Here is a 27,999-nt window from a genome sequence, read left to right on the forward strand (position 1 = left end):
GTATGAGCCCAAAAACTAATCTGCAATATGAGCAGTTAGTTTTAGGAAGTGTGCGCAAGTACGAGATGCTGCAGCTCGAAGTAAATACAAGGCACTGTCGGCAGGTTGCGCAGAGGCAAGCTAATTCTGTCTTCGAGGAACAAACGGTACGTTATCACCCCACTATCGACCTCCTAGCGAACGACTTATCAATGGGTCTTAAAAAACTACCGACAAGGTGCTCTTAGAAGCTTTACGTCGCTAACGGCGTCTCGCCAATCGTGGATCGCCATTGGCAGAGATATGTGCCAACAAGGGCTGGTTCATCGGACCAAGATAACGTTTATTTGCAGGATGAAGTCATGTGCGTTGCTGTTTGTGTCGCGCGATAGCACTCAAAAGGAAGCCGTGAGCCGCTGTGTTGGCCCCGAACACCGCCGACGTGACGCATCGGATCCTGCCCTCTGAGAAGTGGAGCATCGGTTCCTGATGGCTGCTGCGTGGGTAAGAAGAGTTTAGATACAGTTGTTGCCGTTCTGCTCTCAACTTCTGCAAATCCAAAAAATTCTCGCTTTACAAAAAATTTCGCGATTTTGAAGATGTTTTTGATGCTCGTGAAGGCAAAAGTACCGAATAAACCAAGTCGCTTAGTAACTTGTTAGGTTGAAACACCTGCGCATTGTGTTTGAAAAATAAATATTTTAATAGTGATTCTCAGTGTATGTCTTTCCGTCTGTCCGTACTCAGCTACAGTTGTTAATCACAATCCGCTGCGATGTTTTATAGCATTTTTAATGTATGAGGGAGGCTATATTACTGCAGCATAACGACAGTCTGTACAAGAACACTAGGCGAGGGTTGCCAGAGATCATCAGGTAACTAAAATGTACAAGCGCGATGTGCAGTATGAAATGCAGTCTCTTTTTTAGTAGTTGCACAAACAAACAAACTGCTGAATTGCTACCGCCTAGAGCAATATGCGAGGAACCATTTGACGTCGTGTGAAAACTTTTCAGATTCGTGATCTTGTTCGCATTTGAAAGCGGATGTGATTTACCCGTCACAGATGCAATTCCAAGACAAAATGGGAGGGCTCAGACTGCTTCCACTTAGGGTATTTTAGTCTTACATCCAAATGCGGGGTCAAAAGGCGCAGGCCTCTTGGTGGTTAATTTTGTAGTGGTGCTCCCTGTCTCTTGACCTCAGCTTGATTACTCGCTTCGCTTTCGCCTGCGACACTTTATTGAGCCAGGCTGCAGTTTTTTTTCTACCGTGTGTTTGACGCTTCATTGCAAAGAAAAAAATTCCCCATCTTCCCGTAGGGGAACCCTGAGTAGTATGCGAAGCAGCCATGGGGTCGACTCAAGTTTCCATAAGTTTTCAGTTCGATCGCGGCGTTGCGGGAGGAGAATGAGGGGAGCGGAGAGCGCGCGCGCGTCATTTATACCGCGGAGCTACAGTGGCGCCGCCAGCGGAGTATGCAATGGCTACCGTCGCGTCTCTAACCCTAAGCTGCTTCGCATTATCGCTCGCGGAGCCGCAGGTGTTGCCATTCGTCGCGCAATGCCTGAGAGGAGAGGAGCTCTGGAGAAGAGAGGAGGAATGCCTCGCATACCACTCAGGGTTCCCCTACGTGAAGATGACGACGGTGGTTGAACGCGAAGCTATCTCGTGATTGATTCTTTGGTTGGCCAATCTCTAGGGGCATCCTGCCATAATCATCATCAGCGGTGCTTGGCCAGGCATGCGCAGTGGGTGTGCGGACGGCGGACAACAAGGACAAGGGAGGGGGGGACATAGCACCGAGCATGAGATGCTTCGCATCTAAAACCACTCTGCCTTATTTCATTAGTCTTATGAACAGCTGAATATTTTGAACACCGTTTGTGATGTGTACTGCAACGAAGTGTATGTCAGAAAATCAAGCTACCTCGCCCTTTGTGGCTCATAGGAAACGGACAGAGCTCAGGAGGTGTGGAATAAGTACTTGCAGGGCTCGTACTTTACTTGCGAAAATATCAAGAAGGCCCAAACCTCTGGCCTATAGAGCTGAGCATCAAGAAGTACGCGCCACAAATTCCACGCTTAGCAGGAAATAAAACAGGCATTTCTCGTTTTTCTTGTGATGCAAACACGTATAAAGAAGTCCCAGCCCAGCGCTTCTTGTTTCTTAAATTTGTTTTGACTTCGTTGTCCCTTACTCGCTTAAGGACAGAAAATGAAATACTTTATAAAGGCTGTGTCATTCCTAAGTGTCCTTCTAGATGTAAGGGTGAGGTTGAAACGGCAATTAAACGTTTTGTGAACGAGGGGCTCTCGTTACTCGTCCCCTCTATACATAGTCTCCGAGTTTGAAGAGGTAGAGTTCTTGGCTCCAGGATGGTGTTCTTTGATATGTGGCCTGGTCGTTTCTGGGTTTTGGGGCATTATCTGCTTGCTGTTTTTTTGATGATACAGAAGCCGGCGTCCGACAATAGTGTAGTATGAAGCAGCGGTGATTCTTTCTGCTTCGCGCGACATCATGTAAAGGAGGCGATGGTTCCTCCGGACTGGTAAAATGAAAACTACCGGATTCTAAGGCGATCCTTGCGTGAAGCATCCTGGCATTCTATCGTAGTCCTAATGCTGGTGAAAAATGCCCCAATAATAAGCCTTGCGGGGTCGGCCATGGTTTAAAACGAAAAGTGCATGAATGCATAGAGCTTTCTTGAGGAGTCCTAATTACTCTATTGTATTTACTGCAATTTCGTGCCTACAAAGACATCTGTGTAGCTGGAGTCGGGCAATTTTATTCCACCATAAAAAGCCACCGGAATACGGGGAATGTCGAAGTATATAATTTTACGTACAAACCACAAAACTAATGGTCTGGAGAGTTATCAAATTCTATAACCTCTTTTCTTTCAGGAAGAAGCCACAACTTGTGGTCGTCGGCGACCCTATTACCAAGTATTCGATGGTGGAAAGCGGTGCGCTTGGCTCGTGCCAGAAATTTACCGCGAAAGCATTAAGTTTCGGCCAGGCGCAGGCGACATCCTGCAGTCTTCGTACCCCAAGTGCGGTACTCACTGGATCCTGTACATAACACAGCTTATCCTCAAAGAAGGGAAGGAACCGGTCAGGGACTATGCCGAATTCTCTGCCAACACCCGTGCACTGGGATACTGGAAACTCGACGACTGGCAACCGAAGCTGCCTGTGAGATCTTGCTACACACACGAACCCCTGTGCCGGCAGACGATGAACAAAGGGGCGAAGTACGTCTACGTAGCGCGCAACCCGTGGGACGTGTGCGTTTCTTTCTACCACATGGTCAGCAACGTGAGCCTCTGGCGCTTTCAGGATGGCACCTTCGACGAGTTCGTCGACGCCTTCATCGAGGGTGATTTCGGCTACGGAAGCTACTTCGACCACGTGGCAGCGGGTTACGCCCTGAGACACGAGCCGAACGTTTTCTTTCTGACGTATGAAGGTGTGAAGAAGGACACTAGAGGGACTGTGCTGAGACTGGCACGGTTCCTTGGGGAAAAATACATCCGTATCCTAGAAGAAAACGAGGACTTGCTCCAAAACATTCTGAATTGGTCGACCCCTGATTACATGCGGGACATAGTAGTGTTTGACTTCGGCAACAAGGATGATGCGAATTGGGATAAGCTGTTCGAAAAAAACAGCATGTCCGTAAAAGAGGGGCTCCATGGCGACGAAAGCAAGCTTTCCATTGTGCGGAAAGCCAAAGTTGGAGGCTGGAAGGAGCACTTCACGCCGGATCAACTGGCACGTCTCGAGAAGAAGATACAGGACGAAGGTGACAAGGCTGAGTTCATGGAGCTGTATAAGGATATACGTGAAGAGGCGTTGGCGCTGTCCAGTATTTCTATGTGAGGACTTGGCAGCTGGGGAAAAGGTCAAATGGTATAGTCTTACACAAACTCAGGAGGTGCATGAAAATACTAGTAAGAAGAAATAGGTGGCGCAGTTGTCGATCTAATATGCAGTAGAATCTCGATAAACGGAAATCGCTTAAACGGAATTGCCGCTTAAACGGAACAGTTGCCTGGAATTTGGTTGGTTTTTTATTCAGATAACGTAAAAAACTCTCGGTAATCGGAACTAAAATTTCCGCATCACCGTGTAAACGGAACCAGAAATGGAACTTCTTGTGAAATCCACTGGCATGAGAATCAGCTTTTTACGGTTCCGGCTGTTTCGTTCTTGTTTTTTTTTTCTTCCTCCATGCTTTTTTAGCCTTGTTGGCCTCGTAAGCCTCGTCTCGTAAGTGGTTAGCCGTGTTAGCGCAACGAATGCAACATCGCAGTTCTTGTTCCAGTCGTTCGGTCTCGATTCTAGACGCCGAGGCTACAGGGCTCACCTCCTGTCGCCTCGTTCGTGCCATCGTTGTGCTATTCGTCCTTCATTACAACGTTGCCGTCTTCTAAATTCGGTGGCTCGTAAGCACTCGCGAAGTTGAGGCCTCTAGCCTCCGGGAAGATGCAGTTGCAAGGACTCAAACGAAGATAATTGACGCATTTTGTAGTGCACAGCGACTCATTGTTGCCAAATCAACTTTGTGAATGCTGTGCCTACGCTTCTTGTAGTTTTCTTGCTTTCTGAAAACTATCAGCTACAGTCACTTTCTAGTGGTTAGAGTTGCATGAAATGCCCTTAGAAGTGTGTACGCACATAAATTTGCTCCTTAGAACATCTCTCTCAGTAAACAGAGCTCCTATTAAACGGAACTAATTTTTCCGTTCCCTTGAAGTTCCGTTTATCGAGAGTCTACTGTATTTGTAGCGGAGCGTCGTCATTTTACAGCGATAGTTGCCAAATAATTGTTCTTGGGGATAACTTTATGCGGGGTACGTCTTTCCGACAATCGTCTCCCGCGGTTTGCATATGGTTGTGTGTCCACCGCCGTTACCATGGCGAACAAAATAGTTTTCACACTTGGTGGTGTCGCAGTCAACCCCATGTGCATGGGAAACAGCTACAATCACCATTCGGGGTGGGAGGCGTTTTTTCTTTATTGAATAAAAGGCTCCCGCTGAAAGCTGTAAAGTTGTGCGTTGTATGCAACACACTGACGTACACAGACACAATTCCGAAGCCAGAAAAACACGGGTTTCAAAAATGATACAATCAGCTCAGCGAGTTGGAGATTTTTCCAAGTGTGTACGGTGATCCAAAGTTTGATTAGTTCGTGCGAAATGGAGTTTGTGGCAGAGGTTGTCGCAAATAACGCAGAGGTTGCTTTGCATTACATTTAATCTTGCAAAACTTGCTTAACAGTTCCATAAGGACGATAAGATTCTCACGGCGTAGCTTTTGGCTCCTGTCAGGAATCGAATACCATGAGCTTCGAAGAATTTGAATATTTTGTTGGTGTCAAAAGAAAGAGCTAGTATTTAAAATAACAGGCGTGCATTCCAGAAACCGAAGACCGCAAGGAACGATGGTGTCGCATACAGAGGGTAAATTCGCGCAGCATACAAGAGTTTCCGCCTGCCATTCAACACCTGTCGGTTCGATTCCCGGCATATACGCAATTATTTTGAAAAATAAATTAATATAAGTTCGAACTGTTAAGCTATGCTGGATGCTGACTGCTCGGTCATTTATTTATAACAGCGGAGCTGTTTAGGCCGACGAATATCCGACCGTCGCACCAAAAAACCCGGACGTGTGACGGAGAGTGGCGAGGAGGCAAGGGTCCCACGACCGCGTATTGGCAGTGAGCGCCTCAAGAAGAAAATGTGGTTACGGAGGTAACGGAAATCGAACCCGGGACCTTTACGCCGTGCAACCGGCAACTTAAACACTGGGCCACCCTCAAAGGCCTGAGGCGTCCGTGGTTAGCAGCGAAGGGGAACAATAACATGGACATGCAATTAAAAAAAAAAAAAAACGCTTCCCGTGACAGGAATCGAACCTGGTTCCCTCGTGTTATGAAACAATCATCGATCCGATTGAGCAATTTTTTGTTTTCTACATTCCGGGCGCACATCATTTCCGTTGGGTTCGTAGCGCGGGCGTTGGCTTTGAACGTGGCTGTGGGTTCTAGCGCGTGCTAATGCGGTTACTTTGGGAGAGATATGAAAGCCTGGGGACAAAACGATCCGGGCCTGTGAGTCATGGAGTATAGTTTCAGCGGCAAGTTCGGAACTAAACACGAGGCGCTACAGCTGGGTCTCCGACGAAGGGAGAAGGGCCGCCCACCGTGCTGCTTCTCCACCCTTAGACCTCTATCGGAAGCTGCGCCAATTTTTCTAGCGAAAGACTTGTGCGCACAACGTCCCATTGGTTCTACAACGGTGTCTACCTGTGGCGTTTGTGGAATGACAGTAGCACTAGATTGTTGTCCTAGCGGCGTAAAATTGAACTTCTGGACTGGCGATTGATAAACTCACCCATTGTAAGCGGCATGCTTTTTGCGCGTGCGTGTGCTCGCCGACTGAGTCTACAGCTTACCGGCAGTCCCGTTGAATTGACGTTTGCTTGGGTCGCGCTGTGGCCAAACTTGCGTATTACTATTTTCCCGCGCTTCGTTGCCGGAACTAGCCGTCTTTGGAAGTGAGCGGATAAAAATTACAATAAAAAAAGCAGACGGCGAAGAACAGGTGCTGAATTCTGCTTATGAAAGTGAGTTATCGGGGGCCGAATTCTGCTGACCGACGCGCATCGCTCAGCAGAATTCGGCCGCCGATCACTGGCCTTCATCTGATCAATCGCCTTCATCTGTCTGTCTCATGACCTAACGAACGTACCGTTACATCTGTGAAAGGAGCCTCAGTTTTTGCCTGTTTCTGGAGCCGGAGGGCGAGTCTATTTTTTGCGTAGAAAGGACGCGATACTCGGCCTTCCAGCACTACCAGTGGAGCAGATAGAGATGCACGGGCTCTACTGTTAGAGCTGTGAGAACAAAATCGTTTAGGCGGTTACGTTTAGCAGCCGAATTGCCACTTTTGTTAAGGTGTTACGTGTTACCCTGTTTAGTAAGCGTGTGCTTTTCTATAGTTAGAGTAAGTTATTTGGAGGTAATGTTGGCAGAGGTTAAACGCGCACCTCCAAGCGCAGCTCCGCCTGTCGTAAACAACCCTAAAGCCGAGAAAGAATTTACTGCGGAAGAAGAAAATTTCTTTTCTACCGGGTGTGCGCATGTAGTACTGTCCCAGGGAAGGGGGGGGGGGGAGGAGCAGGAGTGAAAGAGGCGATCGCCTGCCCCCCCCCCCCCCCCCAAAGAGGTCCTCAGCTTATTTTTTTTAAGCCTTCCACTTGTGCGAGGTCACAAACGTGTTGCGACCGTCAGAAATGCGGGCTCGAGCCAGCCGTTGTACCGCCTAAGGCGGGCCAAAAACGACTGTGCCGCCAAGGAATTTGTGCGCAAGCGGTTTACTTGGCATACGCGCACACACCAGCATGGCTATCACCTCCTCCGCAGAACTGGTGCAATTAGGGGAGAGAGAGAGAATAAACGTTTATTTAAATCAACAGGGGGGGATTGTACTGAAGCTTGAAGGAGGCGTCCTCAGTCCAGGATGCCTTGAGCGCGGGCAGCATCGACAGCCCTTTGAGCCAGCCGAAGCTGGTCGTCCAGGCTGGTGCTCGCCAAGGCGCTCTCCCAAAGCTCGACAGTGGAAAGTTGCAGGTTGGGAGGAATCAGTGGAGATTGGTCACATCCTCCGACCATATGGCGTAGCGTTCCGGGTTCTCCGCAAAATCGGCAAAGCGGGGACTTCTGTCGGTCGAAAAGGTGAAGCCGGATAGGATGGGGGAATGTATTAGTCTGGAGAGCACGTAAATGACGTTCGTGCTCTCGGGGTAGAGATTTATGTGGGGGAGCGAGTGTCTGACGCGACAACCTGTAGTGCTGCGTGATCTCTGCGTAAGATGTCAAGGGCTGCATGCGCTCGGGTTCGGCAACGCTGCTCTCGGCGCCCGCTCGGTGGGTCAATTCTCGAGCGATGGCGTCCGCGGCTCGTTTCCAGGGATGCCGTGATGTGCGGGAGCCCATACAATCCTGATTAGCCTCTTCAGGGGCTGCTGCTGAATGATGCGTAGAGTTGTTGTGTGAAGGCGTCCCCTAGCGAAATTCCGACAAGCCTGCTGCGAGTCGGTGACAGTGACCGCTGCATTAGTTTGTACGACGGCGAGGGCGATTGCTACTTCCTCTGCTTGTATAGTATTGTCGCCGGCAAGCGAGAGGCTGCTACGGGGCTTGTTTTCGACGACTACGGTGGAAACCGCCGCGGACCTACCCGGATAAGACGCCGCGTCCGTATACGCTGTTGTTGGTTGATTGCCATAGATCTTGTATATGGCTTTTGCTCTGGCTTCCCTCCTGTCGACGTGGTACACGGGGTGCATATTACGGGGCAGGGGGTTTACTGTGATGTTCTTACGGACTTCGTGCGGTAGGTTTCCCGTGAGTGCAGGCGGGTGGTCGAGTGGAGCCGAGAGCCTCAGGCGTGAGAGGATCGCCCTCCCCGTTTCCGTAACCCCCAGCCTCGCTCTTTGGTTGGTTAGATGAGCCTCAATTAGCTCCTCGGCAGTGTTGTGAATGCCGAGCCGAAGAAGTCTTTCGGTGGAGGTGGAGACCGGAAGTCCAAGGGCTTGTTTATAGGCCTTGCGGATCATCGTGTTGACCTTCTGTGTCTCGGTGATGTTGAGCAGAGCGTATGGCAACACGTATATCATCCTCGACACGACAAAGGCCTGGACGAGCCGAAGCAAGTCCACCTCTCCCATGCCACGGGTTTTCGTGGCAATCCGGCGTATCATGTGAGTCACCTGATCGGTCATTGTCTTGAGTTTGGCAATGAGTAATGAGTTGGTCTTGTTTGCTTGAAAGGTCACTCCGAGAATCTTTATATGCTGAGATGGAGTGATGGTGTGGCCATCCAACTTGAGGCAGATGGTGGGTGTGCCTGGGACATGTTTCTGGCGTGGCGAAACGACTAGCAACTCCGATTTTTGCGGAGCGCAGCAGAGGCCGCAAGACTTCGCATATTCGCTTACCACATCCGCTGCTTCTTGCAAGCGATCCTGCATTGCCCCAATTGACCCCGTGGACGTCCAGATGGTAATGTCATCCGCGTATCATCATCATCATCATCATCATCATCATCATCATCATCACCAGCCTGTCTACGCCCACTGCAGGGCAAAGGCCTCTCCCATTATTCTCCAATTACCTCGGTCCTGTGCCAACTGTGACCAATTTATCCCCGCAAACTTCTTGATCTCATCTGCCCATCTAACTTTCTGCCGCCCCCTACAGCGCTTGCCTTCTCTGGGGATCCACTCTGTTACCCTTAATGACCAGCGGTTATCTTGCCTTCGCATTACATGCCCTGCCCACGTCCATTTCTTCTTCTTAATTTCTAGTAATATGTCTTTAACACCAGTTTGCTCCCTGACCCACTCCGCTCTCTTCTTGTCCCTTAATGTTACACCTATAATTTTCCGCTCCATTGCCCGCTGAGTCGTTCTCAATTTAAGTTGAACCCTCTTAGTGAGCCTCTAAGTTTCTGCCCCGTAGGTGAGTACCGGTAAGATGCAGCTGTCATACACTTTCTTCTTCAACGATAATGGTAGGCTGCTATTCATTATCTGAGAATGTCTGCCATATGCGCCCCACCCCATTCTGATCCTTCTAATTATCTCTGCCTCATGGTTGGGATCTGGGGTCACAACTTGGCATAAGAATATATATTCGCTTACCACTTCCACTGCCTCGCCATCTATCTCAAACTGCTGTGCTGTCCCGAGGTTATTGATTATTACTTTAGTTTTCTGCATATTAATTTTGAGGCCCACGGTTCTACTCTGTTCGCCCAGTGCGGAAAGCATGGTTTGCAATTCGTCCGCGTATAGGCCATGCCTGATCCCCGGGATGTTGTTGAGGAGAGGCAGAAGCCCAACGAGGGCAACGTTAAACAGCAGGGGAGAGAGCACTGCTCCCTGAGGCGTACCGCGACCTCCCAGGAGGAATGGTTTTGTGGAGGTATCACCAATTTTTATGATAGCTTTCCTGCCGGAAAGGAAGTCCCTCACGTATCTGTATGTGCGCCCGCCGCATCCAAGTACGTTGAGGTTCTGCAGGATCTTTGTGTGCCGCACATTGTCGAAAGCACCCTTGAGCTCAAGTCCCAGGATGGCCGTTGGGGCATTGCGGGTAGCTGGTATCATGACTTCTTCCTTAAGCTGGAGGAGGATATCTTGGGCTGAGAGGTGAGGACGGAACCCCACCATCGTTGTTGGTAATAGGCCCGAGTCTTCAAGATAGGGTTGCAAGCGGTTAAGAATTACATGCTCGAGTACCTTTCCGACGCACGACGTGAAGGATATCGGCCTTAAATTCTCAGTAGATAGTTGTTTCCCCGGTTTTGGTATAAAGCGAACCTCCGCAGTTTTCCATTCCTCTGGTAGTATACCTTCCCGCCACACGTTGTTGAGGTATGCTGTAAGTTCAATTATTGAATTGTCATCGAGGTTAATGAGCGCCTTGTTGGTAACCTGGTCAATGCCAGGGGCAGTGTGGCGCCTCAGAGCGTGAATGGCCGCGGTTACCTCGTGAATATGGATGTCTTGATCTAGCAACTCGTTGGGTTCGCCGGTGTAAGGTGGAAGTGCTTCGTTGGGTTGATCGGGGAAATACCGGGTCTTTAAGGCAGCAAGGAGTTGCTTGTCTCCACCGGGGAATGTGTAAATTATTCTAGCCATGTTCTTGTGGGACTCCGTCTTACAGGCCACCGGATTAATGAGGTATCGAAGCAATTTCCATGTCTTGGAAGTGCTGAGCGTGCCCCTTAACCCATCGCAAAGCGTTAGCCAGTTCTCGCGACTTAACTTGCTGGCGTATTCAGCAGCTTGTTTTGTGAGCTCTGCTATGCGTTTCTTGAGTTTCTTATTGAGACGTTGGCGATTCCATCGTTTCAAGAGGCTTCGCCGGGCTTCCCACATGTGCAGGAGGCGCGCGTCCACGCTGGGAGTCGAGGAAGTGGTACGAATGTTTTGGGTGTGTAATTTAACGTCCTGGTTCAGTTGCTGGGTCCATTCTTGCACTGTCAAAATGGTATTCTCAGATCTCTGTCGGCGTTCTTCTCGAAATTTGGACCAATCCGTGAGCTTTGCAGCGCCAGTAGTAGTTTTGTAATCTGTGCCTTCGATGGTGGTCGCCAGGATTGCGTGGTCACTTCCGTGATGTTCCTGTAAGTTGGTCCAGGAGGCCAGTGGGATATTTCTGGTAAAGGTGAGGTCAGGGTTGGTATCCCTCGCGGTGCTCGGAGCGGTTCTTCATTCGCCCCTCCCATACTCCCCCACCCCCCCCACCCCCCCAAAAAATATTCGCCTCCCCCCCCAAAAAAAAGATTCATCTCTGGGACCGCTACTGATTCTGCGCTCGTCACTGCTTAGATTACTTGGATACTTGCGCGAACCATCAAATTAATGAAAGGTGAAATGGGAATCTTCGGTGTTGTTTTAAAATGTTGCCTGTGTAGGCTAGTTTACGTCTTCATTTTATGCGATTAATCGCGACGACACTGGGGGTGTGTAATTTGTTTTGTAGGTGGTGTAACAATCACTTTATATTAGAGATTTCACTGAGTTTTTCTCTTTACTCGTGCATTGTGGGCATGGAACGTCGTGCACTGTGCGAGCAAGATTTAGTGACATTCCCGATGTGGAACAAATTTTTCATGACACCGTGGGAAACTTGTTTACAGTTCTTCGTTCTGTGGCCCGTCACAACATTCGATTGTTTTTGTGTGCATTGCTGATAACCCGACAAAATCAATAAAAAGTGCTCGTTGGTGCCGTCCCATAGCGTGAGGACTGTTTTTTTCGCACAGCGATTGTCATACGGTCTTACCTGAGCCCGTGCGGGTTTCGCTCCCGGTAACTAGAAAGAAAGCATTGCCTTGGTTTTAACACGGAAGTGTTGTATTCCCGGATACACCAAGATTTCGACAAGGCCATATCCGTCACGGAAATGACGCCAGCACAACGAACACAGGAGAAAAGCCAGAAAATGTTTTATTCACGCGGATGGTGCTGCCGTCTAGGAGAGGTGAAGCGATGTAGTGCATCATGATGCTAACAAGCGCCGACAGTTGGCGTAAGCTGCGTCGTAGGGACGCCGACGGGCAAATGACGAGAGCGGTGACTGATTTGGTGCGAAGAAAAACGTGCAGCGAAGCAAAGTGGGTAGCCGAACGCGTTCGCGCGTGCTCGGTTCAAGCAAAAAATTCTACCACCTTCGCGCTCCACAAGCTGAGCTGCTCGGAACCCAACCATCTGACCTGTACCCCACGGAGTGACCGAAGTAATCGCACTTTCCTGGAGCGACCCGCTAGCACGACATCGCTCGCCAAGCACACCGACAAGAAAGCCATAATCCCGCAAATCACACTGCTTTCGCTGCAGATTTCACTGCACATTTCACTGTCGTGCTATACCGATTCCTATGACAGAGGAATCAACCGCAGTTTTTTCCCGTTTACGCTCGGCATGTGGGTGGTGGGGTCATTGCACCGTACTGCAGTGGTGCAGACAACGCATTTCCTTGAATTCCCAGGTTGCTGAAAACTGCGCAAATGAGGGCACCTTCGCCCAATGATACGGGACATTTCTCACGATACCTGATTTGGTAAGTTTAATCCTCATGTGCGTGTCAAAAAGAAAAAAAAAGAAAGAAAATGGCACCATCTTCACTCCGTGGATGATGGCGACGGTGTGGAGTACGGGACTCGAAATGACATCCAAGTTGCGCCCCGATTGACATCCGATTTGCGCCACGAACGTCATTCGATTTAATTCGCGAGTTGCACCTTGATTATATTACCTAAATAAAACCACAACTTACGGCCCAAATCAGTCCCACCTTGGGACATGTCAACTATTCATTATTACACATCCTTTAAACTAATTGACCAGCGTCATGCACCTCGCGAATTGATTTTACAGCATCTCTTAAGCTTACAACACAGATATCCATACGCCTCTTTTTACACAGTTTCTTCCAAGTCTTCTTCTGCTGTGTCCTTTGCTGCATATGGCCCAGACTTTGCCAGCACAAGGACATTGAACAGAAATTGTAGTATCTTTAGAGCAGAAGCCTATGGTATTCTAATCACAGTGGAACACATTACACAGAACAAAATACAAGAATCAATCATCTACACAAACTCCCTAAGTGTAGTTACAGCATTGGATTCCTCTAAACCCACAAAAAATGTTATTCTAAACCGCCTTGTTAAATCTCTTATAACTGCCTCTAAGTCAAAGCTAAAAGTACTTGTTTGCTGGATCCCTGGACACAGTGGCATTCTGGGCAATTAAATTGCTGACCAGAACGCCACCTTGGCGGCCCTCCGTAGTGGTGTTGACGTAGCGCAGGTCCCTCACCTCGATCTGAAACCAGTAATACGGAGGGGAATCCGTAAATTTTGGCAGCACATGTGGGACACACACAGACAACAAGCTCCACTCAGTAAAACCAAACCTAGGAAGACGCACAACGGAAAAACAAAACAGATTCATTGAAGTATCTATTTGAAGACTGCGAATAGGCCACACTTACGCTACACACGCATATCTTTTGAATGGCACACTCCCACCTTTTTGTAACAAGTGTGGGGAACGGCTCACCGTCCTCCATGTGTTAATTTAGTGCACATTCTGCAATGAAGCCACAAAACGACATTTTCCTAAAATATATACCTACAACATTCCGCTACATCTTTCACTGTTTTTAGGAGAGGAACCTATGTTCACAAACAAAAGTCTTTTAAATTATCTTGCAGACACCAAGTTTTTAAAACTCATCTCGTACAGTAGGTGACCTCAGAGCCTACGAGCAGTGAGAGAGGCCCTGATGCTTCCTTTGTTTGCACGGGAGGCCCACTCTCGTCGCATGCTCTTTGGCTCGAGGTGCATCACATCCCACCCATAATCCCTTTCAGCCACTATCGCCAACATCTTCATGTTTTAGTGGACGGGCCCTCTACAGCCATATATATAGTATTTTAGGATATATTATACTCATTTCATACATATTTTAAGCACAAACACGACTATTGAAAGACCACGTAACACAGTTTTTGCCCTCTTTGGTCTTAGAAACCCTTGCGCCAATAAATCACAAACATACCATACCAATTTTAGAAAGCGGGCCCTGTTGATGATATGTGTAAGGAGGGAATGCGGCCGAACAAAATGGTAGGACGAAATGAAAATGAATGAGTTGGTAAACTTCAACCTACGTCGCACCAATGACGTATATGGAGAACGACGACTACAGTTAATCGGCACCAAAATCAGGAACAGTTTGCCACAGGACATAAAATCGGCTCTTAACTTCCCCCTTAAAATAAAGAAACATTTATTTGCCCTCCTTAACGAGTCTCCATGATTAGGAGACACTCCCCAAATAGTAGTAAAATCACTAAACTCTCGTCTACAAATACCACTACGTCCATAGAAAGTTTACTGCGTAGTAGTTAATATTCATTGCCTCTCTTTTATTTGTGCATACAAATTGCACTTTTCCGTTGTCCTACCCAAGTTTCAGTGTGTGAATAAATGTGTTTGTACAATATGCCCTATTCTTCTTTTCAATATTCGGAATATTTTCGCATCTTGTGTCCTTTATCCTTTTACAATGCCTTGCATCACAACATTTGACCCTATACTAGCCTTTGGCTATGGGTCCTGGCAGTTTTTAACTATCATGTTGGAATTGCAAATAAGGCAAAATGAAGTGAAGCGAATGAATGAATACGAGGCGCGGTCGGCAGATCGCGCCGAGGCAAGTTCATCCTGGCTTCGACCAATGAAGGGTGGGTTATTACCCAGCTATGGACCTCCTAGCGAACGATGTATCAATGGCTCTGAAAAAACTACCGACAACGCGCTCTAAGAAGCTTCACGTCGCTGAACGCGTCTCGCCAATCGTGGATCGCCATTGGCAGAGATTTGTGCCGGCAAGAGCCGGGTCGTCGCACCAAGATAACGTTTATTTGCAGGATGAAGTCACGTGAGCTGCTGTTTGTGTCGTGCGATAGCGCTCAATAGGAAGCCGTGAGCTGCTGTGCTGACCCCAGACACCGCCGACGTGACGCATCGGATTGCGCCATCTGAGAAGTGGAGCGTCGGTTCCTGATGGCTGCTGCCTGGGTAAGAAGAATTTAGATACAGTGGTTGCCGTTGTGCTCTAAGCTTCTGCAACTCCAAAAAATTTTTGCTTTGCAGATTTCGCGATTTTCAAAATGTACGCGATACTTGTGAAGGCCAGAGTACCGAGTAAAAGAAGACGCTTGGTAACTGTTAGGTTGAAACAGCTGTGCATCGTTATTCAAAAATAAATATTTTAATAGTGACCCGCACTGTACCTCTTTCAGTCTGCCCCTACTCATTTACATGTGTTGATCAGTATCCGGGGCGATGTTTTGCAGCATTTTTAATTAACTGGAGAGGTTATATTGTTGCGGTAAGATATCGATTTGTACCAGAAAACTTTGCGAGGATTTCCAGAGATCATCATCATCATCATCATCATCATCATCATCATCATCATCATCATCATCAAAAGCCTGTTTAGGTGCACTGCAGGACGAAGGGCTCCACCATTAACCTAACCCGCTTCTGTCCTGTGCTGCCTGAGTTCATTGTTTGACTAAGAATTTTCTTATTTCTTCTCTTCAAATTGATGGCCTTCCCCATCTTCTGGCCTCGTCTCTCGGTTTTCATTCCGTGGCCCTTGTGGTCCACGTGTTGTCAGTTCGTCGTACCACAGAGCCGGCCCAAGCCCATTTGTGTTAGATGCGAAGCATCTCATGCTCGGGGCTGTGTCCCTCCCTCCCTTGTTGTTGTCCGCCGTCCGCACTCTACTGCGCATGCGCGTCTCTCCAGCCCCGTCAGCGTTCGGCCTGTGCGGTCCAATTTAAATAAAAGAAATAGGCGGCGCCCGGTTTCGATCCCACGACTCTCTGTCTGCAACGGGAGGTACGTGGCGCTCTTCCCACTTCGCTACAAACCGAGACGGGAGCATGTGCTACGAACGCGCCTTATGTCTTTCACTCATTCAAACTACGTCAAGAAGCTACTTATACAACGAAGGCACGCGAAGCTGAACGAAAACGGAAACGACGAACTGAAAACTTTAGAGGAGGATGGTGAATTTCCCGTGTGAAAGTCTTGGCTGGAAGCGCCACGCGCCTTGCAGCTCAACCAGAGAAGAGGACGAAGAGGGCGGGCAGCGAGGTAGGAGCGTGAGCACGTAATAAAGAAAGACGAGAACCAGGAGGTGTTCGATCAGGTAACGCGGGTGTCTCTTCGCTGTCTCTACATTTCTCTACATTTCTATACATTTCTCTGTCTCTACATGGGGGTTCACACTACGTTCCCATTCATGCTCCGATAAATCAAACAACACAACGGCAACACAATGGAACCTACACGGAACCCCCATGATGATGATGCTTCGCATCCTCCTCATGGTTCCCCACGGGAAGATGGTGTAATTTTTTTCTTAACATGGACCATGACATCCTCTATCCGGGTTCGCTTCCTAATCCAGGTTGCTTGCTTTCTGTCCTTAAGCGTTACCCCAATCATTATTCGCCCCATGGTACGTTGGGCGGACCTAGGCTTTCTGTTTAGGTGTTTAGTAAGGCTTGAAGTTTCCGCTCCGTATGTCATCACCGGCAAACCGCATTGGTTGACTACGTTTATTATTAGGGATATAGGTATCTTACTTTTCATTAGTTGTAAGTGTTTGCCGATTGCACCCGAACCCGATCTTATGCTACGCCGGATTTCGTCTCGTGGTTTGGGTCAGCACTAACCATCTGGCCAAGGTAGTTATATTCATCTACTTGCTTTAGTGTTTCATGACCTGTGCTCAAAAAGATGTGTTCAGGATGTTTATTTACCATTACATTAGTTTTATTCATAGTTATCTTTTGCCCCACAGCGGAGCTCTGATTGTGGTTCTTCAATAATTTTTTGGAGTTATTCTGCAGATTCACTGAAAAAGACTATGTCATCTGCAAACCCCAAATGGTTAAAGTATTCGTTGTTTCTTAGTAAGCTTAAGTTTTCCCAGTCAAGCCGCCTGAATACACTCGGAAGATATGCTGTGAACATTTTTTGTGAGATGGTATCTCCTTGTCACACTCCCTTTCCGGTCGGAAAGTTATGACTCTGCTAGTGAAGGGTAATTCTGCCCGTGCATTCCTACCATATGTTTTCTTGGAGTCTTAGATAGGCCTCCTGTATTCCTTGGTCTTTTAAGGCGTCCATAACTGCAGCTGTTTTAACTGAATCAAACGCTTTTTTATGGTCTATAAATGTTATGTAAAGCGGTTTATTATATTAGGCGCATTTTTTATTACATGGCTGATGGCATGAATCTGATCCATTGTAGAGTAACTTTTTCCAAAACCAGCCTGTTTTCTGGGTTGTTGAAAGTCTAGGCTGGTGGTTATGCGGTTAACTATAACCTTGGTAAATAGCTTGTATACGGCCGACAGAAGGGTGATGGGACTGTAGTTCTTAATATCTTTGTTATCTTCTTTCTCGTGAATTAAAAGTATGTCACCATTTTTCCAGGATTTTGGTACTTCTATAGTCCTTAAACATTCTGAGAGTAATTTAGCGAGTTTTTCTTGTATTATATCTCCACCTTCTTTTAGAAGGTCTATAGTTATGCCGCCGTCGCCTGTAGCTTTCCCTCTTTTCATGCCCTCTTTTCAGACATCATCGGGTAATTAAAATGTACAAGGGTGATGGCACTATCAAAAGTAGTCTTTTTTAGTAGTTGCACAAATAAACATATACTGCTCAATTACTATCGTCCAGAGCAATACACGAAGAACCAGTGAACGGCGCGCGAAAACTTTTCAGATTCGTTAGGCTGTTGCCATTTGAAAGCAGGTGTGATTTCCTCGTCGGAGATGCACTTGCAAGACCAAATGGGAGGGCTCAGATTGCTTCCTCTTACGGTATTTTGGTCTTATAGCCGCTGGCGAGGTCAATAGGTGCAGGCCTCCTGGTGGGTAATATTGTAGTGGTGGTCCCTGGCTCTTGACGTCAGCTTGCGGATTGGTTATGCTTTCTCCTGGGACACTTGATTGAGCGGGGCTGCAGTTTCTGTGCCCTACGATGTGTTTGACGCTTCGCTGCGAAGAAAAACAGCTCTGCATTATTTATTTCAATAACCTTATGAACTCCTGAATCTTCCAAATACCATTTGTGATGTGTGCCGCAAACAAGTATAGGATAGGAAATCAAGCTACCTCACCTCCTTTTGTGGCTCATAGGGAAAGAACACAGCTCAAAAGTGTGTAATAAGTGTATACAGTGCGCTTACGTTACTTGAAAAGATATCAAGAAGGCTCAAACCGCTGGCATATAAAGCTGAGCATCAAGTACACGTCAGAAACCCACTCTTGGCAGGAAATAAAACAGGCATTTCTCGTTTTACTTGCGATGCATAACTAGTATAATGAATTTTCAGCCCAGTGTTTCCGTTTCGCAAAACTGTTCACTTTACTTCGTAGTCCTTGTTTTAGATTCAGGAATGTTTGAAAACCTATAGAAGGTTCGCATCAATATATGGTTCTTGCCACATAGATTCAGTTCCCGACAAACTGGCATTATGCTAGCAGCACGGCAGGAAGATATATGCCCGGGATGTACGTTGTTTGCGCATACGCACACCCAGGAGGTCTGTGACACCTCGTCGCGGAACGACGCCGACAACGTCGTCTTGAGCACTCGGAGGCGGGATTCGTTCGATGAATTTCTATTGTGGTACTTGTTGCCGTAACCAGCCATTTGATGTTCCTCTTGGAACATCAGATGTCATGGCACGATCAAGGAAGTGTATAATTTCGGTGGCGAATGCTTCAAATTCTCGTGAACAATTGCTCAATGGGCATGTCTCGCGGCTGCCTGAATTACTACAACAGAAACATATTAATGAACACGTGCGAGCATTTCATAGTAGCGATATTTGGTTTCCCAAGCGTTTCGCGCGTAAGGAATGAATTGCTGCCAAATCTGATTGGAAAAATTGAAATAAAAAAAATTGTCGTGTCTATTGCGAGCGGAATTTTATTATGGATACCTCTCAATTAGTGGCAGATCGCAGTACGGGCTGCGGAAAGTGCACCGAAAAATTCCGAACAGGAGCAAGAATGTAGTATTGACAGCATTTGTATAGTCTAACTATTACAAGTCATTTGGTTATGTCGAATAAGATCGCTTTTGCAATGAAGTAAGCCCTAGAGCAGGTTGTGTAAGGGCGTTATGACGGTTCAGAAGATGGGGGTCAATAAGCGTACAACAACTATATGGCCCGTCTAAACCCATAATAATAATTCATGTATTTTCCATCCACAGTGATGCAGGAAGAGAGGGAAATAAAGCTAATTTGGTTAGCTTGACGGTGATCCCTCCTACTAGACTAATACAGAAAGTATTCAAGAAGCCCACAGCACTGGACAAAGTGCAAAACAGGAAGCATAGAAAAATGAATAGGGCTGTATTTACAGGCGTTCGAAAAGATCAGAAAGAGAAAAGCAAGGACAATAAAAACAGACCGCGATCTATAAAAACGCTTTCTTGAACAGTGTAAGAGCTAGCGGGCTAGTAAAACAGCAGAGCAACAGAAAACACATGCAGAAAAAACTTCTCCATTTTACACTGGAACGTAAAGTTGACACGAGCAGCTCAAAACTAGAAGTAAACGAACCAAGTAAACACTTTTTGCACACCAACGCAGTGTTGATACTGGACCAGCACAGGGTTCAGAGATATAAAAGCATCATTTGCAACAGTAACAACGCTTTTTTACACAGAAAAGCAGTTTTGACAGTTACATGGGAAAAAGCAACCTACCATCCATTGCACTCAATGTAAAAAAACAAATAGAGAACAGCCACAATTAGCTTCCGCTATGGCTGCAAATAAACACTCGTAAACACGTTTTCTTCACAGTATTCAAATTTATATCTTAATTTATGCAAAAGTTTAATATCACCAGAATTTTGTCTTAACATTTGTTGCCCGTAATTTGTTCTAAACGGGAGGATGTTCCGAACAAGATAGCTGTGTGTTGCGTGTAGTGCGGGCCGTTTCTGTAACACGGCTAAACGGTTAAAAATAACTGGGGCGTTTTATTGCCATTTTATAGCTCATGCTAATACGGTAGGCATAAATATTATAGACGGTAATTATGTCGTATTTTCGAAATAACAAGTGTGAAGGAAAATCTTACGAGACGTTTGCTGGATCTCTTAACATTTTTTTTGAAATGTAATTTGTGTAGATCGCCCAATTTCATTAACTAGTGTTTGCTGTAAAATCATGGAACATGTCATATATTCAACTTTTCGTATTTCATGGAACATGGAACATGGAACATGAATCATGGAACATGTCAACTTTTCGTATTTCCTGAACAACCATTTAGTTTCTGAGGCACTAACATATAAATACCTAGGCGTGCTCCTAACGGCAAATATTTCATGGTCCACCCACATTAACGCTATATGTGCTAAAGCCTCACGATCATTAAGATACTTACGCCGAAATTTGCATGCTTCTCCGTCTAACATTCGTCAACTAGCCTATAAAGCATTTGTATTACCACAACTAGAATTCACGTCCTCAGTTTGGTCCGCCTATCAAAATTATTTAGTTGACAAACTAGAAGCCGTACAAAATCGCGCAGCCCGGTTTATATCCAAATCATATGACTTCAGTTCAAGCATAACAAAAATAAAACATAATCTTTCACTAGAACCATTGCATATCCGACGGCAAATCGCGCTTCTATGCATGTTCCACAAATACATTAATCGTGCCAGACCCTCCCCATTATCCACTGTAACCCCTCTTTCCACATCACGCAGATTATTTAATCAACGCAGCTTCAACAGAATCTACGGCACCACAAACTCTTTCAATTCATCTGCTCTCCCACGTGCTATCCGGTTGTGGAACGATCTGCCTGATAATATCGTATCGCTGACTAACCCAGAAACATTCCGCCAGCAGCTGCTCAAGCATTTTTACATGTGAAACCACTAAACACGCTGGCATTCCTTTCTGTTAGCACCATGATGTTTTCCTTTTTCTTTCTATTTTTTTTTGCGGTTGCGGCTACCACACTTATTGTCTTGCCACTCTTGCTAGCTGTTATCATGTTCTTTTTTTCTTGTTTCACTGACGTGTTGCTGTATTATATATCTAGTTTTTGTATAACTTCTCTTGTTATTTTTTGTTTATCTGCTGTTTTTGCCCCCCTTACCCAATGCCCCCGGGCCTGTAAGGTATTTTTGAATAAATAAATAAATAAATAAATAAATAAATATTCTCCGCTAGTTAATTTTCCCTTTCTTTTCCCTTTCCCTTTCTTTTCCCTTTCGCAACACGGGTTTAGGAAATTACATTACTGCGAAGCACCTCTACTAAAGCTAAGTGATGATGTTCAGTCTGTTCTTGATCGTGGTTGTGAAGTAGACTGTGTGTACTTGGATTTTTGTAAGGCATTCGATAAAGGTACGAGCAAATTGCTTCTTTAACAAATATATTGCAAATTCAGCGTACACACCCGAAACACTTCGCAAGTGGTATACCCCTCACCTGCCCCTTCATGTCCTTACTGCCGTACCACCACTCCATCAGACCTCACACACCCAGTTTGGTGGTGCCCAGCATTCGCCACGCACCGTACATTTAAATCTCCCCAACCCCATCCTGATACACAACAAACTGATGCACAACTATTATATAAAATAGCGGTTTATTTAATTAAAAGCGGCCTGGCACGGCTTGTTTGAGTGGGTCCTCCCCCGAACGAACTGGTGAATGTGCACAAACTCTATTGCGATCACCATGAACAGGCCCACGAATTGCAGGTTCCAAGAACTGGCCCAGTTATTGAGTCTACTGAGAACGACCAGCATTAATTTGTTTATTTTCTCTTACCCTCCCTCCTCGTTCCTTTCCCCCATCGTGATCAATGATCATCCTTTTCTATTAAAGGTTGTCTCTCTCTCTCTCTAAAATAAGTATGCTTAACATTGATCCGCATGTGCTTACGCGGATTAAATCTTTCCTAAGCGATCGCTCACAATTTGTACATGCCAATGGCTATAACCCTTCTTCAATTCCAGTAACTTCCGGAGTACCCCAAGGATCAGTCCTTGGTCCCTTACTCTTTTTGATTTATATTAATGATTTGCCAAGCAATTTAACCTCCACTGTAAAACGTTTTGCTGATGATTGGCTGTTTACCGAGAAATTAAAAACGCTGACACCGTATTACTCCAAGCAGGTTTGGACGCGATTTTGGACTGGTACTCCAAAAGGAAAATAACACTAAAAAATAAACCAACGAACTGCTCACGTCGTAAAATTACTGACCACGCTTCCTACACCCTTAATGACACGCTATTAGAAACAGTAACATCGTACAAATACTTGGGCGTCTTACTCACTTCCGATCTTTCTCAGAACAGTCACGTCAGCCGCGTTATCGCCAACGCTAACCGCATGCTGTGGTATAATAAAAGGAATTTTTATATGACGTCACCTTCGGTTAAAACTCTTCTTTTTCAGTCGTTAATTCGCAGTAAGCTTGTATATGCCGTTTTGATATGGGACCCCCGAACTAAAGCACAAACAAGTTATTGAGGCTGTTCAGAATCGCGCAGCTCGATTTATTTTCTCCAACTACCATCGTACAGCTAGTGTTACACTTGTGAAGCAGCCTTTATCGTTGATACCCCTGGAGCTATGCAGAAAAGTTTCATAGTTAAGGCTGTTCTTTAAAATAAATCACATGAACTCATATCTAAGAAATACATTGTTCACCTCGGCAACCTACGTTTCAACGCGCGTGGATCATCTCCACAAAGTGGGCACGCCTTTTTGTCGTAGTGCTTCTTACTTATCATCTTTCATTGCAAAGATGCCATCAGAGTAGAACCACCTTCCAGCAGCGGTCGTTGAAACTAACAATTTAGAAGAGTTTAAAAATCGGCTGCGCGCGCACTTAGGAGTACAGGCTGCTGATTAGTTGCCTGCTTTTCACGGTTGTCATTGTGTTCATCTTTTAGGTTTTTGTACGTTGAAGTGCCTGATTGTTGCATTGCTTGCAATCAAAAGTTGTTCCCTTTTTTTTCTGTCCTTGTACGCTATTTGATAATACGGCTATCTTTTTACTGCAAAGCAGTAGAAGTCTAACCCCCCCCCCCCCCCCCCTCCGATTTCTTTCCGGTATCATCGATTTATTCTGCGCCGCTCCGGGGCTCCTCCTCACCACCGCCGATACTTTTTTCACAACTATTCACCCTCTCTCCTACACCGAGGGGGAGTCGGCGTAGTCGGCAGTTGCGCAGTCGGCAGCTAACTGCGGTAGTGCAGTTATCAGATGTTCGCGAAAAATAAATAGAAGCAGGGATGGGCGTAGAAATATGCACTGACGATTACTACATTCCCTAATATGAAATTTGCGCGCAGCGGGAGCTGCAGTCTTCTCGGTCACGGCGCATATCTGCTGCGTCTCAGGAAGTGTTCGCGCGATCAGCGATCATACGGCGGCGCGTGCTACTCTGCTGCCAGCTCGCAGTTGTTGCAAATCTTGCTTGAACCTCCCGCGCAAATGTCGCGTGGTTCGGATTAGCCTCACACAAGGGAGCAGTGAGTCTGTTGTTGCATATCGTGTTTGAATCCCCCACGCAAACGCCACGCGGTTTGGATTAGTGGAGAATGGAACAGCGTCTGGGGAGTGTCAGGTGGCGACGCATGAGACGTGTGAGGGAAAGGCAGTGAGAATGATGACGCCGTATCCGCACGTATCGTTCTCCACTTCACTCTTCGCTAGACTCTCCTCTCCGGCTTTTTTTTCATCGCTGCTGCATTCGCTCACTCGGTTACGGGGACATAAACAGGCGCCACTCCTGCGAAGCCAAGATAACGGCTGCCCAAGTGCTGCCCGAGGGCTGCCCCCTAAAACGACCGAAACCCGCCGTCGCCATTTCCGCTCATATTCACTTCGACAAGTAGCTGCGGATCCCTCCCGGTAGAAGGGAAACTTCCCCAGTTTGAACGCTCGCTTGAGCCCATATTTCTTTTTCAGCGTGGAAAGCCTTCTGAGCCACATTTTTGCCGGTGTCTTTCACTAAGTATGCGCCGTCACCGGATGCCGGTTTATGCGTGCACGCTTTACGGTTCGGAAAAGGGTGGTGCGCACGCACAGCTAGGCTTCATGCCACTACCGGTGAAATGCCGGTTGCACTGGTTGGAGATTTAAATGTCGAGATTACATGGCTCAATGCGGTTAGTCGGCTGTCTTCCTTAATCGAGTGGTTCGGGTGGGGCTTGATGTGTTACGCAGACATCTTACGCACACAGTAAGATGCATGAGGGAGAAGGAAAACGAACAGCGACATGTTTGTAGGCGAGAATAGAGCTCAAGGGCTTCCAGTTTTTAAATCGTTATGAAACGGATGCATGCCGTTCGTTTGCAGGAAGGAGAGCAAGAAGCGTTGGCCCGAACACAAGCGCGAATGAACGCAAAACAACGGAAAGCTGCTGGCACCGCCGTTATTACTGCCTCAAGTTCAACTCGTTGAGTAGCGGCGAATCCCTCCCAGATGAACAGCAACTAACCCGCCTGGAACGGCGCCTCAAGTTCAGCTCTAGTTCAGCTCAATTTCAGCTCGTCGAGTAGCGGCGAAACCTTCCGGGATGAACAGCAACTTGCCCGCTTGGAACACCGGCGTGAGCCAATATCACTTCAGAGGGCTTCCAGGGGTTATTTTTCATGGTGTCTGTCACTTCTAAGCACGCGCACATGACCGGTTGCCGGTTTATGCGTGCACAGGTGTGTAGTAGAGAATAGTGCACGTACACGCGCAGCTATAGGTTTCATACCACTACTGATGGATGGAATGTCCGTTCTGCACGTACGAGGTAGAGCGGATTGGGTTTGTGTGTTAAGCTATGTTCAGACTACTGACGCAAAAGCCGTATCGTGATCTATGGACATAAAAAAATGGCATGTCACGCAGTTCAGTTGGCTGAGACGAGAAATGGCGGCATTTTGTAAAGTTATTACGACAGTTGCGGCAACAGTCTGAAGCCGGCCTTACACAGACAGTAAGATGCTTACTACCCGGGCGAACAAGAACAAAGCTTGGATCCTTCAGACGTTCATTAAGATAATTAGCTAGGAAGTATGCTCCATCTGAAATTACAATAAACGTGTTTTGTTTTGTGCGCTCCGTGGCAGCTTTGCAGGTCATCCTTCTTCACAGAGTGGAAAGCCACTAATTTTTTTGCGTCTAATTTATGTCTGCAAAGAAACTTGTTGAACATTGTTCTCTGCTAAAAATGTTCGCTGTACCACTCCCCTCTCCAACGCCCTTGTGGGCCATGAGGGTACATGAAATAAATAAATAAAGAAATAGATTGACAACCCCTGTACATCCCCAGATTAAGCAGCAGTAATTAAGGTGCGAAGCAAACAGGGAGTTACGAATAGGAAGCTTTACTTCAGTAGGAAAAATCTGTTTGTTAACAAAAGTAAGGCCAGTAATGCGAGATAAATTCGACGCGACATACTCTACGTGCTCGTTCGATTTCATGCTCTCTGTCAAAATTACACCGAGTGTTTTAAATGACCTGATTATTTCTATGTTCGCGCCACAGGGCTCAAAGTGAGATATTCTTGAGTGACTTGCTCGAGGACAGAAAATGCAATAATTGATTGATAAAGGCTGTGTCATTCCTTAATGTCCTTCTAGACATAATGGTGAGGTGGAAGCTACGATTACGCGTTTTGTGAACGAGGTGAAGTTGTTATTTGTGCCCTCTATACACAGTTTCCGAATTTTAAAAGGCAGAGTTCCTGGCTTCGTTCTCGTGCCTACATTCGTAGTGTTTAAAAGCTTGGTATGCGATTCCAGGTGCCGGAGAACATAACAATGTTTTGGGAACGCACTGCAGACCGGCATACGCTCATGCCGTGACGATATAACCGCACGTGAAACAAGGCTTTTGGGAATTCCGCAACCTAAAAAAGCTTTCCCCACTTTGATTGAAAACGGTCACAGAGAATTGGGTGCCTCTTAGAAAAGTCTACAAGAACTTGCTGAAAGCAGGCATGATTTTGTCTTCTTATTTGGATATGGCCTTCTACTTTTTCGGTTGTCGGTCATTAGCAGCTCAATCTTTTATTTTTGGGCAGGGTGGATTACGCAAAAACCGGAGGCCGACATGACTGTAGTATGACGCCGCGGTGAATCTTCGTGCTTCACGTTGCATCATTGGAAGCAGGCGATGGTTTTTCCAGGCTTGTAAAAAAGAGAACTACGGGGTTCTAAAGTCATCCTTGAGCAGAACATTCTGCTATTCCATCGCAGTCCTAAAACTAATTACGAATGCACTACTAATAACCCTTCCGGAGTCGGCTGTGGTTTCAAACGAAAAGTGTATAATATGGATAGAGCTTTATTGAGGATCATAGTAACAGCGCTAACGACACGAGACAAGAAGAAGAGGGCACAAACACGGCGCATTGTTTGCGCCCTCTTCTTTTTGTCTCGTGTCGTTAGCGCTGATATATGAACATGTACCAACTCGCCCAGTTCTCCGCTTTACCTTTATCGAGGAGACCTAATTACTCTATTCTGTTTACATTAAGTTTGTACCTACGAAGAACACTTGTGTAGCGGGAGTGGGGAAATTACATGAAAAAAGCACTGGAATTCGGGGACTATCGAATAATTTTTACGTACAAAAAAAAACGAATTGACTTGAAAGTTCTCTAATTTTATAACCTTTTTTTTTCAGGAACAAGTCAAGACAAGTGGTCGTCGACGACCCTATTACCAAGTAATCGGTGGTGCAAAACGATGCCCGTGGCTTGTCCCAGAAATTTACCGCGAAAGCATAAGCTTTCGGCCAGGCGCGGGCGACATCCTGCAGTCTTCGTACCCAAAGAGTGGGGCTCACTGGATCCTGTACATAACGCAGCTTATCCTGAAGAATGGAAAAGAACCGGTTAAGGACTATGCGGAATTCACCGCCAACTGCCGTGCACTCGGATACTGGAAACACGACAAATGGCAACCGAATCTGCCCATGAGATCTTGGTGGACACACGATCCAGTTTGCCGGCAGACAATCAACCCAGAAGCGAAGTACGTCTACGTAGCGCGCAACCCGTGGGACGTGTGCGTTTCTGCCTACCACATGGTGAGCAACGTGAGCATCTGGCGCTTTCAGGATGGCACCTTCGACGAGTTCGTCGACGCCTTCATCGAGGGTGATTTCGGCTACGGAAGCTACTTTGACCACATGGCAGCGGGTTACGCCCTGAGACACGAGCCGAACGTTTTCTTTCTGACGTATGAAGGTGTGAAGAAGGACACTAGAAGGACTGTGCTAAGACTGGCACGGTTCCTTGGTGAAAAATACATCCGTATCCTAGAAGAAAACGAGGAGTTGCTCCAAAATATTCTGAATTGGTCGACCCCTGATTACATGCGGGACATAGTAGTGTTTGACTTCGGCAACAAGGATGATGCGAACTGGGATAAGCTGTTTGAAAAAAACAGCATATTTGTCAAAGAGGGGCTGCATGGCGACAATAGCAAGCTTTCAATTGTGCGGAAAGCCATAGTTGGAGGCTGGAAGGAGCACTTCACGTCGGATCAACTGTCACGTCTCGAGAAAAAGATACAGGACGAAGGCGACAAGGTTTCGTTCATGGAGCTGTTTGAAGATATACGGGAAGAGGCTTTGTCGCTGTGCAGTATTTCTGCGTGAGGACTAGGCAGCTGGGGAAAAGGCCAAACGTCAAAGTCGCACATATCCCGTAGGTGCGTAATAAAATTAGGAAAAAAGAGGTGAAAAATCGGTCGATTTTATATTTTTGTAGAGGAGCTTCGTCGTTTTTCAGCGATAGTTGCCAATAAATTATGTTGGAGAACTCTATGC

At 46.6% G+C, this 27,999-nt stretch overlaps 1 protein-coding gene across 2 annotated transcripts; it reads left to right on the plus strand.

The window, feature by feature from the left end:
- The first annotated feature begins 326 nt into the window (after nucleotides 1-326).
- Nucleotides 327-27,990, plus strand: LOC144147249 (sulfotransferase 2A1-like). 2 transcript variants are annotated; one of them, XM_077679332.1, is made up of 3 exons: nucleotides 329-483; nucleotides 15,006-15,156; nucleotides 26,851-27,990. In XM_077679332.1, the coding sequence occupies exons 2-3, from the start codon at nucleotides 15,142-15,144 to the stop codon at nucleotides 27,826-27,828; spliced, it is 993 nt and encodes a 330-aa protein (XP_077535458.1). In that variant the 5' UTR covers nucleotides 329-483; nucleotides 15,006-15,141; the 3' UTR covers nucleotides 27,829-27,990. The 2 variants fall into 2 exon arrangements, with proteins under 2 accessions (XP_077535457.1, XP_077535458.1); XM_077679331.1 differs by lacking the exons at nucleotides 15,006-15,156; nucleotides 26,851-27,990 and adding an exon at nucleotides 2,887-5,037 and having other exon boundaries at nucleotides 327-483.
- Nucleotides 27,991-27,999: the final 9 nt, after the last annotated feature.

Source organism: Haemaphysalis longicornis, unplaced genomic scaffold (genome assembly GCF_048455015.1).
Source record: "Haemaphysalis longicornis isolate Haplotype H1 unplaced genomic scaffold, Haemaphysalis longicornis Haplotype H1 scaffold_7, whole genome shotgun sequence".
Classification (NCBI taxonomy): domain Eukaryota; kingdom Metazoa; phylum Arthropoda; class Arachnida; order Ixodida; family Ixodidae; genus Haemaphysalis; species Haemaphysalis longicornis.